The 12318-nt window shown below is 48.6% G+C and overlaps 1 protein-coding gene across 4 annotated transcripts in view; it reads right to left on the bottom strand.

Moving 5' to 3' along the window:
• LOC140389291 (palmitoyltransferase ZDHHC5-B-like) overlaps positions 1–12318 on the bottom strand; it is a 95326-nt gene that overhangs the window by 52689 nt on the left and 30319 nt on the right. For all 4 annotated transcript variants that reach the window (XM_072473470.1, XM_072473472.1, XM_072473471.1 and 1 more), the window contains exon 3: positions 1169–1314. In XM_072473470.1, the coding sequence (XP_072329571.1) occupies positions 1169–1314 (146 nt within the window). The remainder of the gene's footprint in view (positions 1–1168; positions 1315–12318) is intronic.

Here is a 12318-nt window from a genome sequence, read left to right as displayed (position 1 = left end):
TACTACTTAGGGGCTACACTCATCGCCACATCCCTGACGTGGTCATCACAACTGGTTCTTGTTTTTGAAAACCAATAGTGATTTGCGACAGAGTGCGTCATGCTGACTGGGTGGGAGGAGAAGGCGTGGGTGGAGGTTACGGTGCCAAGTACTGTAAGTATATGTTAATATATTATAATGCATGGAAAGTAAGTTGACGTCCTTTCTTGGCATGAATCTGATCACATCACCGGCGGGGGCGAGGAAGATCTCAAACTGAGGTCTCGCGATGCAAATCTCATTCTGGCCCACTTTGGCGATCTCGCTGTCATAATGGGTTTTGCGCCCACAGCGAACGGGCCTGCTACATCCCGCCTTAAGCGTTCTTTCATTGTGTTTTACTTAGTTTACCTGTTAACTGTCAATGTTACACCTTGTCCTATCCAAACAGACACTAAAATGGCTGAGCAGTAAAAGGGACCACCTGTATAATTCCCTAAGTCTATTGCCAGGTGAGGTGGATAAACTTTAAAAATAAAATGGACGCTGTCACATTACCTTTAGGAGAGGTGCATGTCATATAGTTAAGATGTACATGTGCCTATACTGTGCACATCTGATTGACATCTATACATGTGCACATATACAATCAGGAATGGAATCAACAATGGTTATCTAACAAGTTACCCCAAATCACCCATGTTTTAGAAGCTCAGACATTTCAAAATTCCCACTCTCATCAACTGTACAAACATTAAACAGCATATTAACAACGTCAATTATGCATAGTTCCCATGGAGTGTGCAATAATTGTTTAATGTGCAGAATGGTCTATTATCTGCAAGAGTATTAGAATGAATAAATTTGCTTTGCTTGTCATTCCCATGACCTATGAAGAGAGTCCAGAAATAATCTCCTCTGCCAGGGATCTATTTAATCGGTTTCTTCCACAAAGTTAATCAAGCAAACTCATCACATGCATGGTCATGTGTCTCATATGTATGAGACATACTTCAGCTAGTTTTGTGAATAAAACCAGAATACATTTTTAGAAGGATGCAGAAATGAGAAACAAGGACTGAAGCAGAAGAAAGAACAAAAATGAAAAGTTTAAAAACTAAAAATTGTTTCTGTGGTTCAATTTCACACATCTGCCCACATGTAGACTGTCTATTTTAGAACTGCTCACCTCCACACATACATTGCAGAGTCTGCAATGTGAACAGCGAGGTGGGCGGTAGAACTGACACACTCTGCACCATTTCAAACAAAATATCTTGCCGTTGACCTTCACAACTTTAGGATCAAGTCTCTCATGCATTGATATATGTGAGCCTGCAATTAGAACCAATAAATTATTTGAGTTATACCAGTTTTGAAATTTGAACAACAAAGATTACTCAGGAGGTACATACTTGCTAGATTAGCATGCAATGGGGGTCTCACAGTGAATTTTGGAGACGTCCATAGAATCCCGAGTGCAGAGGAGGCCATTTGGCCCATAGAGTCTGCACCAACCCTCCAAAAGAGAACTCTAACTAGGCCCACTCCCCCCGCTCCATACCCATCCATTGATCATGGCTAATTCACCGAACCTGCACATCTTTGAACACTAGGGGGCAATTTAGCATGGCCAATCCACCTAATCTGCCCATCCTTGGACATTAAGAGGCATGTTTGCATGGCCAATTCACCTAACCAGAACAGCGTGGCACTGTGGCAGTATTCCGGAGCACCCGGAGGAAATCCACACAGACATAGGGAGAATGTGTGAATTCCACACAGCCACCCAAGGACAGAATTGAATCCGGGTCCCTGGCACTGGGAGGCAGCAGTGCTAACCACTGCATCACCGTGCCGCCCCATTGGAGGGAGAAAGGGAAAATAAAAACTAGTTATCCAGCTGTGGAGAGGCACATTCACACTGCAGTAAACAGTATGCTACCAAGTTTTTGTTCATAATCATTCAAGTTAAGAATGAAAAAATTGCATTTACATAGTGCATTACCCTATTCCTTGCACCACAAAGTAACCCAAGCCTCATTTCAGCTCTTCAGAATGAAAAGCCCATTGCCAGAGGAGGAAGAGGACAAGATTGATAATGAAGATGCACTGTGTCTTGATCTAACATTCATAATTGCCAGCTGAGGTATTAAAAGCATGCAGTAAGGCATCTAAAGGTTAGGTTAGATGCAGAATCTACACATGGCAACTCACTGGGCACTTTATTGGGAGTTGAGCTGAGGGACAGGACGCAACAGCTGCCAACTTGCTGAAGAGTATTGTAAGGGGTTGGGTGTAGTTTGGTGGGTCTTATTAAGAAATTCATAGTCTTAAGTAGTTCAACAGTAAGTATTTATTAACTACTAAAAACTATATGCATAGGAAAGCTGGGGGCTTCCTCCATGCTTGCTTCTGCACGCTGTTATGTCCATCATTATACTGACCCCTAGGTGCAGGTCAGAGATCATAGAATTTACAGTGCAGAAGGAGGCCATTCGGCCCATCGAGTCTGCACCGGCTCTTGGAAAGAGCACCCTACCCAAGGTCCACACCTCCACCCTATGCCCATAACCCAGTAACCCCACCCAGCACTAAGGGCAATTTTGGACACTGTGGGCAATTTAGCATGGCCAATCCACCTAACCCGCACATCTTTGGACCGTGGGAGGAAACCGGAGCACCAGGAGGAAACCCACGCACACACGGGGACTCCGCACAGACAGCGACCCAAGCCGGGAATCGAACCGGGGACCCTGGAGCGGTGAAGCAATTGTGCTATCCACAATGCTACCGTGCTGCCCTCCGTGCACCCCCCCACATTGTACTCCAATTCCGTTGCAACAAAAGCCAACATGACATTTGCCTCCCTAATTGCTTGCTGCACCTGCATGTTAACTTTCTGTTTTCCTTCCAAGAGCGCACTCTGAACATCTCTAAAGGTAAACTTGCAGGTTGAGTCCGTAATTAAGAAAGCAAATGCGCGGACTTCCGGGTGCGGCGATGACCAGCTAAGTCGCACGTTTCGGCAGCTCCCGGTGGAACGGACTTTTGGGCTCTTAATAAGAGTTTGAAACGGATGGAAAAAGGAGAGGAAAGTGGCCGGATTGCGGTGGATCCTTTAGAGCAGCGGCAAGGAAGGCAAGCAACAACCAAGATGGCGTCGGAACGTGACAGTTTAATATGGGGCCCTGAACAACACGAGTTTTTGAAACGCTGTGTGGAAGAACTTAAAAAGGAGATGAAGAAGGAGCTGTTGGTCCCGATATTACAGGCGATTGAAGGGCTAAAAGATGAGCAAAAGACCCAGGAGCGGGAGCTTCGGGTCGTGAAGGCAAAGGCTGCCGAGAACGAGGACGATATACAGGGCCAGGTGGTGAAGACGAAGATGCACGAGGCACACCATAAACGATGTGTGGAAAGGCTGGAGGTGCTGGAGAATAATGCGAGGAGGAAGAATTTAAGGATTCTTGGTCTTCCTGAAGGTGCAGAAGGGGCGGACGTCGGGGCATATGTGAGCACGATGCTGCAATCGTTAATGGGAGCGGAGGCCCCAGCGGGTCCGTTGGAGGTGGAGGGAGCATACCGAGTGATGGCGCGAGGACCGAGAACAGGAGAAATTCCCAGAGCCATAGTGGTGAGATTCCTCCATTTTAAGGACAGAGAGATGGTCCTCAGATGGGCAAAGAAAACTCGGAGCAGTAGGTGGGAGAACGCGGTGATCCGCGTATATCAAGACTGGAATGCGGAGGTGGCGAGAAGGAGGGCGAGCTTTAATCGGGCCAAGGCGGTGCTTCATAAAAAGAAGATTCAATTTGGAATGCTGCAGCCGGCAAGACTGTGGGTCACATATCAAGGGAAGCACCACTACTTTGAAACGGCGGATGAGGCGTGGACATTTATTGTTGAAGAGAAATTGGAATAAGCGGGTTATTAAAAAGAACGTTTGAGACAAAGTGGTGGGGCGAATATGGGGGGCGAAGAGGGGGGAAAAAGGGGGGAGAGATGATTTTTATGTTGTTAATCCTGCGACCCGGTAACTTTTCTCTCTTCCACAGGTTGTGGGGGAGGGAGGAAGGGAGGTGGAGGAGCTGGGGGCGTTGGCCATTGGGGGCGGGGCCAAAAGGGAAGCGCGGGCTTTGTTCCCGCGCTATGATAATTATGGCGGGAATAGGGAAGCAGGAAGGAGGGGGCATCGCACGGTGCGAGCCGAGGTCACGGGGGGAAGCCGAGGTCGGCCAGAGTTTGCTGACTTCTGGGAGCAACATGGGGGGTGTAACTACGCTAGTGGGGGATCTAGCGGGGGGGGTGGGAGGGGGGATTTACTGGATTGCTGCTGCTGGGGAGAAGGGGGAGCTGGTATGGGGTGGGGTGGGCGGGGCGGGAGGGCACCGCCTGGGGGGGACACAGCTGCGTGGGAACCGGGTGAGGAGCTGGATAAAAGGGGATGGCTAATCGACAAGGGGGGGGGTGGTAAAGAGCCCCCCAACCCGGCTGATCACGTGGAATGTGAGAGGGCTGAACGGTCCGATAAAGAGGGCATGGGTACTCGCACACCTTAAGAAACTTAAGGCAGATGTGGTTATGTTACAGGAGACACATTTGAAACTGATAGACCAGGTTAGACTACGCAAAGGATGGGTGGGGCAGGTGTTTCATTCGGGGCTAGATGTGAAAAACAGGGGGGTGGCTATACTAGTGGGGAAGCGGGTAATGTTTGAGGCAAAGACCATAGTGGCGGATAGTGGGGGCAGATACGTGATGGTGAGTGGCAAACTACAGGGGGAGGCGGTGGTCTTAGTGAACGTGTATGCCCCGAACTGGGATGATGCCAACTTTATGAGGCGCATGTTAGGACGTATCCCGGACCTAGAGGTGGGGAAGTTGGTAATGGGTGGAGATTTTAACACGGTGCTGGAACCAGGGCTGGACAGATCGAGTTACAGGACTGGAAGGAGGCCGGCAGCAGCCAAGTGCTTAAAGACTTTATGGAGCAGATGGGAGGAGTAGACCCATGGAGATTTAGCAGACCTAGGAGTAAGGAGTTTTCGTTTTTCTCCTATGTCCACAAAGTTTATTCGCGAATAGACTTTTTTGTTTTGGGAAGGGCGTTGATCCCGAAGGTGAGGGGGACGGAGTATACGGCTAGAGCTATTTCGGATCACGCTCCACACTGGGTGGACTTGGAGATAGGGGAGGAAACAGGAGGGCGCCCACCCTGGAGAATGGACATGGGACTAATGGCGGATGAGGGGGTGTGTCTAAGGGTGAGGGGGTGTATTGAAAAGTACTTGGAACTCAATGATAATGGGGAGGTCCAGGCGGGAGTGGTCTGGGAGGCGCTGAAGGCAGTGGTTAGAAGGGAGCTGATATCAATCAGGGCACATAAAGGAAAGCAGGGAACGGGAGCGGTTGCTGCAAGAACTTCTGAGGGTGGACAGGCAATATGCGGAGGCACCGGAGGAGGGACTGTACAGGGAAAGGCAAAGACTACACGTAGAATTTGATTTGCTGACAACGGGTACTGCAGAGGCACAGTGGAGGAAGGCACTGGGTGTACAGTACGAATATGGGGAGAAGGCGAGCAGGTTGCTGGCCCACCAATTGAGGAAAAGGGGAGCAGCGAGGGAAATAGGGGGAGTGAGTGATGAGCAGGGAGAGATGGAGCGGGGAGCGGAGAGAGTGAATGGAGTGTTCAAGGCATTCTATGAAAGATTATATGAAGCTCAGACCCCGGATGGGAAGGAGAGAATGATGTGTTTTCTGGACCAGCTGGAACTTCCTAAGGTGGAGGAGCAGGAGAGGGTGGGACTGGGAGCACAGATCGAAATGGAGGAAGTAGTGAAAGGAATTAGGAGCATGCAGGCGGGGAAGGCCCCGGGACCGGATGGATTCCCAGTTGAATTTTACAGGAAATATGTGGACTTGCTCGCCCCGCTACTGATGAGAACCTTTAATGAGGCGAGGGAAAGGGGACAGCTGCCCCCGACTATGTCAGAGGCAACGATATCGCTTCTCCTAAAGAAGGAAAAAGACCCGCTGCAATGCGGGTCCTATAGGCCTATTTCCCTCCTGAACGTAGACGCTAAGATTCTGGCCAAGGTAATGGCAATGAGGATAGAGGATTGGGTCCCGGGGGTGGTCCATGAGGACCAAACTGGGTTTGTGAAGGGGAGACAGCTGAATACGAATATACGGAGGCTGCTAGGGGTAATGATGATGCCCCCACCAGAGGGGGAAGCGGAGATAGTGGTGGCGATGGATGCCGAGAAAGCATTTGATAGAGTGGAGTGGGATTATTTGTGGGAGGTGTTGAGGAGATTTGGCTTTGGAGATGAGTATATTAGATGGGTACAGCTGCTGTATAGGGCCCCGATGGCGAGCGTGGTCACGAATGGACGGGGGTCTGCGTATTTTCGGCTCCATAGAGGGACGAGGCAGGGATGTCCTCTGTCCCCATTATTGTTTGCACTGGCGATTGAGCCCCTGGCAATAGCATTGAGGGGTTCCAGGAAGTGGAGGCGGAGTACTCAGGGGAGGAGAAGAACACCGGGTATCTCTGTATGCGGACGATTTGTTGTTGTATGTGGCGGACCCGGCGGAGGGGATGCCAGAGATAATGCGGATACTTGGGGAGTTTGGAGAATTTTCAGGATATAAACTGAACATGGGGAAAAGTGAGTTGTTTGTGGTGCATCCAGGGGAGCAGAGCAGAGAAATAGAGGACTTACCGCTGAGGAAGGTAACAAGGGACTTTCGCTACTTGGGGATCCAGATAGCCAAGAATTGGGGTACATTGCATAGGTTAAATTTAACGCGGTTGGTGGAACAGATGGAGGAGGACTTCAAGAGATGGGACATGGTATCCCTGTCACTGGCAGGGAGGGTGCAGGCGGTTAAAATGGTGGTCCTCCCGAGATTCCTCTTTGTGTTTCAGTGCCTCCCGGTGGTGATCACGAAGGCTTTTTTCAAAAGGATTGAGAAGAGTATCATGAGTTTTGTGTGGGCTGGGAAGACCCCGAGAGTGAGGAAGGGATTTTTGCAGCGTAGTAGGGATAGGGGGGGGGGCTGGCACTACCGAGCCTAAGTGAGTACTACTGGGCCGCCAATATCTCAATGGTGAGTAAGTGGATGGGAGAAGAGGAGGGAGCGGCGTGGAAGAGATTGGAGAGGGCGTCCTGAAGGGGGACTAGCCTACAAGCTATGGTGACGGCGCCGTTGCCGTTCTCACCGAAGAAATACACCACAAGCCCGGTGGTGGTGGCTACTCTGAAAATCTGGGGGCAGTGGAGACGGCATAGGGGAAAGACGGGAGCCTCGGTGTGGTCCCCGATAAGAAATAACCATAGGTTTGCTCCAGGGAGAATGGATGGGGGATTTGGAACATGGCAAAGAGCAGGAGTAACACAATTGAGAGATCTGTTTGTAGATGGGACGTTTGCAAGTCTGGGAGCGCTGACTGAAAAATATGGGTTGCCCCAAGGGAATGCATTCCGGTATATGCAACTGAGGGCTTTTGCGAGGCAACAGGTGAGGGAATTCCCGCAGCTCCCGACGCAGGAGGTGCAGGACAGAGTGATCTCAAAGACATGAGTGGGGACGGTAAGGTATCAGACATATATAGGGAAATGAGGGACGAGGGGGAGATTATGGTAGATGAGCTGAAAGGGAAATGGGAAGAGCTGGGGGAGGAGATTGAGGAGGGGCTGTGGGCTGATGCCCTAAGTAGGGTAAACACATCATCCTCGTGTGCCAGGCTCAGCCTGATACAATTTAAGGTGTTACACAGGGCGCATATGACTGGAGCACGGCTCAGTAAACTTTTTGGAGTAGAGGATAGGTGTGCGAGATGTTCGAGAAGCCCAGTGAATCACACCCACATGTTCTGGTCATGTCCGGCATTACAGGGGTTTTGGGTGGGGGTGACAAAGGTGCTTTCGAAGGTGGTGGGGGTCCAGGTCGAACCAAGCTGGGGGTTGGCTATATTCGGGGTTGCAGAAGAGCCGGGAGTGCAGGAGGCGAAAGAGGCTGATGTTTTGGCCTTTGCGTCCCTAGTAGCCCGGCGCAGGATACTGTTGATGTGGAAGAAAGCCAAGCCCCCGGGTGTGGAGACCTGGATAAATGACATGGCAGGGTTTATAAAGCTGGAACGGATTAAGTTCGTCCTAAGGGGATCGGCTCAAGGGTTCACCAGGCGGTGGCAACCGTTCGTCGAATACCTCACAGAAAGATAGAGGGAATGGAAAAGTAGAAGACAGCAGCAGCAACCCAGGGGTGGGGGGGAGGGGGGGGGGGGGGTACCAGAAGGACTCTCAGGGATGTTAGTGTATAAGTATAATATGTATAGGTTGTTGCTATAGGTAATTGTATACTGGACTGCTGAATTGTATTTTTGGAGAGTATTTATTTGGGACAGGGCAGTTGCCATTTAGTCTTGTTTTTTAATTATCATGTTGTTTATATATTATTTATTTCTTGTTTAAAAAACTGGCCATTGTTATTTATATTGTTATATTACTGTGTAAAAGATACACAATGTACTGTTATGGTTGGCCAAAAATTTTGAATAAAATATATTTTTAAAAAAAGAAAGTAAATGCAATGTTGTCATTTATCTCAAGAGGCTTGGAATATAAAAACAGGGATGTACTTCTGAAGCTTTATAAAGCATTAGTTAGGCCCCATTTAGAATACTGTGAGCAATTTTGGGCCCCACACCTCAGGAAGGACATACTGGCACTGGAGCGGGTCCAGCGGAGATTCACACGGATGATCCCAGGAATGGTAGGCCTAACATACGATGAACGTCTGAGGATCCTGGGATTATATTTTTTGGAGTTTAGGACGTTGAGGGGAGATCTAATAGAAACTTACAAGATAATGAATGGCTTAGATAGGGTGGACGTAGGGAAGTTGTTTCCATTAGCAGGGGAGACTAGGACCCGGGGGCACAGTCTTAGAATACAAGGGAGTCACTTTAGAACAGAGATGAGGAGAAATTTCTTCAGCCAGAGAGTGGTGGGTCTGTGGAATTCATTGCCACAGAGGGCGGTGGAGGCCGGGACGTTGAGTGTCTTTAAGACAGAAGTTGATAAATTCTTGATTTCTCGAGGAATTAAGGGCTATGGAGAGAGAGCGGGTAAATGGAGTTGAAATCAGCCATGATTGAATGGTGGAGTGGACTTGATGGGCCGAATGGCCTTACTTCCGCTCCTATGTCTTTTGGTCTTATCAAAATTTACAAGTCTCAGGCAGCACAGTGGTTAGCACTGCTGCCTCACGGCACCTAGGACCTGGGTTCGGTCCCAGCCCCGGGCCACTGTCCGTGTGCAGTCCGCACACTTGCCCCGCGTTTGCATGGGCCTCACCCCCACAACCCAAAGATGTGCAGGGTAGGCAGATTGACCACGCTAAATTGCCCCGTAATTGGAAAAATTTTAAAAAACACACATTTACAAGCCTCACGCCTTTAAAAAATACTCTGCTTGTTTTTCCATTCTTACAACAAAAACGTCACACTCCCCCACATTGTAGTGGGGGGAGGGGGTGATGTGGCACAGTCCCCCACATTTTAAAGTGGGGGGGGTGATACATTTGTGGTGTGTTTTCCTTCATTGCTGTGTGACCGGTACTGTGCTCAGTCACACATCAACTCTTTATGTGCCAGACCATTATAATACACCTCCCCCCAAGCCTTTATCCAATGTATTTTCAAGATATCCCATTTTACCCCATGTATTGCATCAATACTACTACCCCATCTCCCCCACCTCAAGTCTCTGAGTTCATAGGTTCAGGCGGTCTGGAGGCATTCTAAACCTTCAATACCTTGTTCTCCGTGGTATTGGAAGAGTGGTAGTCTCCATTGCTGTAGGTAAACTTTGTTGAATTGGGATTGTTCTGGTACCTGGGTATCTTTTCATCCTCTTTTCCCATTCTTTGGCACTGGATCACTCTTTGCCGATACCCCAATTGTAATGATGGCTGCCGGTCGGTTTATCCTGCTCTTTATGGGGCAGCTGAACCCTGGGCTCATTTCTAGAATATATTTTCTCTTCCTTTGTGCTGCTTTCCGTGACATAAGCTGGATAGAATGCGGTTCTTCCTGTTGTGAGGTTGTGACTTGGTAATAAGCTTACCTGAACGTTTGGATGTGTGGTGTACTATCATCAATGGATGGCTACTACTCAGTTCCAGCATTGCTTGTGGCACTGTCATACTGGTTCAGTGTCTACTCTCTGCTCTTCGGGGTTGGCTCGCCAACTGGTGTCGAAGCCAGAGGTCGAGTACTTCTCGTTTCTGGTTCCTCTCCTTTCATCTACTTGAGATGTCAAGGTAGCCAACTGAGTGCTTGGCTGGTCTGACCAATGAAGGGTTTCTAGCACCTGTAACAAAGCTGGAGAAATCTGGGCTGGATTCTCTGGCTCCCCCAGCCACGTGCATCTTGGCGTTGCGCCGTTCGCTGGTGGTGAGATTCTATACCCTCGCCACTTGTCAATGGAATTTCCCACTGAAGCCATTTCACACCGCCGAGAAACTCATGGTGGGAATGTGCTGCCAGCGGGAAATGTGTATCGCAATGACGGAGAATTCCGTCCCTGCTTTGCAAAGAGAGAAGACAATTCAGAGTTGAAGACCCAGTCAAGAACATTTTTATAGTTGGAGCTCTTGGGAATTTTCTGTTCTGTATCATTTACGACAGTGATTGTCTTGACAGCTTCCACCATTTTGAGGAGATTTAGGGCTACACAGGCATCTCTGCTCAAAAGAGAAAAAGACTGGCTACAGATGACACACATCAGATTGAAGATTTGTTTTGTACCATACCTTAATCGTTCCAGAAGTCTGCCAATAACTGGAAATCGGATGCCTCCAGGACCATAAAGTGTCATGTGTGTTGTTCATTGTCAAAGGTTTCTGAGCCTTGTTTTTTTTGTCTGATAGGTCCGTCACACTGGTTCCCTTGTCCAATTTAAAGTTTGTGAGATGGCCATTAACCGAGATGTCTGCTTCCAGAAAGAAAACCCAGGATCTTTGACCTCACTCAATGGTTGTGTCCTCTTGGTGTGCTGTGTCGAACTCAGGAATTCTCTTGGGGTCTTCTGTGTATTTTGGCGTTGCACAGTTTGCTGAAGTGTCCCATTCAGTTACATTGAAAGCACTGGGATGAAATTGTTGGACCTTGATCACACCTGTGGGGGTGCTTTGCTATGCAGCGCTGGCATGGTCTCTCTATTGGTTAGTTAGGGTATTACTTCCCTTGGCCTGGAGTATCCCTGTTTCTGTGCTGTTTCACTAACCGGCAGTGGAGTTTACTTTGTACCATGGTTAGCTTTCTCCCCTCAGATCTGGATCGCCTTCTCAAGAGTTAGATCTTCGTTCGCTTGATGCATGTCGTCCGCAACTCCTACAATTACTCTATCCCTGATCAAGTCACAGTTCAGGTCATCATAATCACAGCTGTCAGCCACTTTGTACAGCTAATCAATGAAGGAGTCAACAGGTTTTCCTGGCTGCTGGGCACATTTATTAAATTTAGCTCTTTCAAGGCCTTTGTTACTGTCAAATTATTTTGAAATGTCATCAGATTTTGCAGGTAGTTTATTGATTATGTCTAGCTATTATATTGTTGTCTATCAGGCCTACATTATAAAGTAGTGTGTTAATTTGTTCAGCTTCTGTCTTTTGATCCAGACCTGAAGCGATCATGTTTCGAAGGAATCTCTTTCTCCAGAGTCCCCAATTCTGTGATTTATCTGCGCCTTGAATGAGTTGAAATTGGTCTGGAAGACTCAATTTCTGTTAAATTGTATGTTCAGCTTTTGCGAGGTTACCGGAAATCCAAGATGGTCCCCCCATATACTACTGCACAAAGGGTTTTCTCACGACTGCCAGTTTTGGCGGGCTCTCACAGTAATGGCATTTGTGATCTCTACATTTACATTTTTTTCAATAATGACTGTCGGGATTGGCTGGTAAAGCTTTCCCCACTTTATTGCAATGTTCTTGGGCCTTGGAAGTGTTGAATCCCGGGTTTAGCTGGGTTTTTAAAGCTGCCTACTCAGTCAAGATGAATTTTGACTTAATTTTTTTTCCTGTGCTTGGGGTGAGCTCGGCCACCACCTGTTCTGGCACCGACTCAGGAAACATGGGCAGGATTCTCCATTCCCCGACGCCGACTTTGTAATCGGCGATCGGGTGGAGAATCCCTTTTTAGGATGCTCCACCACCTCCAAAACAGCGTCATCGGGCAGTACACCGCACGCCGTTGGGACGGCCTCAGGACGTTAGCTGAATCCCCTCCCCCAATGCTCTGCCCCCGATGGGCTGAGTTCCCAA

Source organism: Scyliorhinus torazame, chromosome 14 (genome assembly GCF_047496885.1).
Source record: "Scyliorhinus torazame isolate Kashiwa2021f chromosome 14, sScyTor2.1, whole genome shotgun sequence".
Taxonomy (NCBI): Eukaryota; Metazoa; Chordata; class Chondrichthyes; order Carcharhiniformes; family Scyliorhinidae; genus Scyliorhinus; species Scyliorhinus torazame.
The sequence above is the reverse complement of the archived record's forward strand: the minus strand, read 5'-3'. Positions and strand labels throughout refer to the sequence as shown.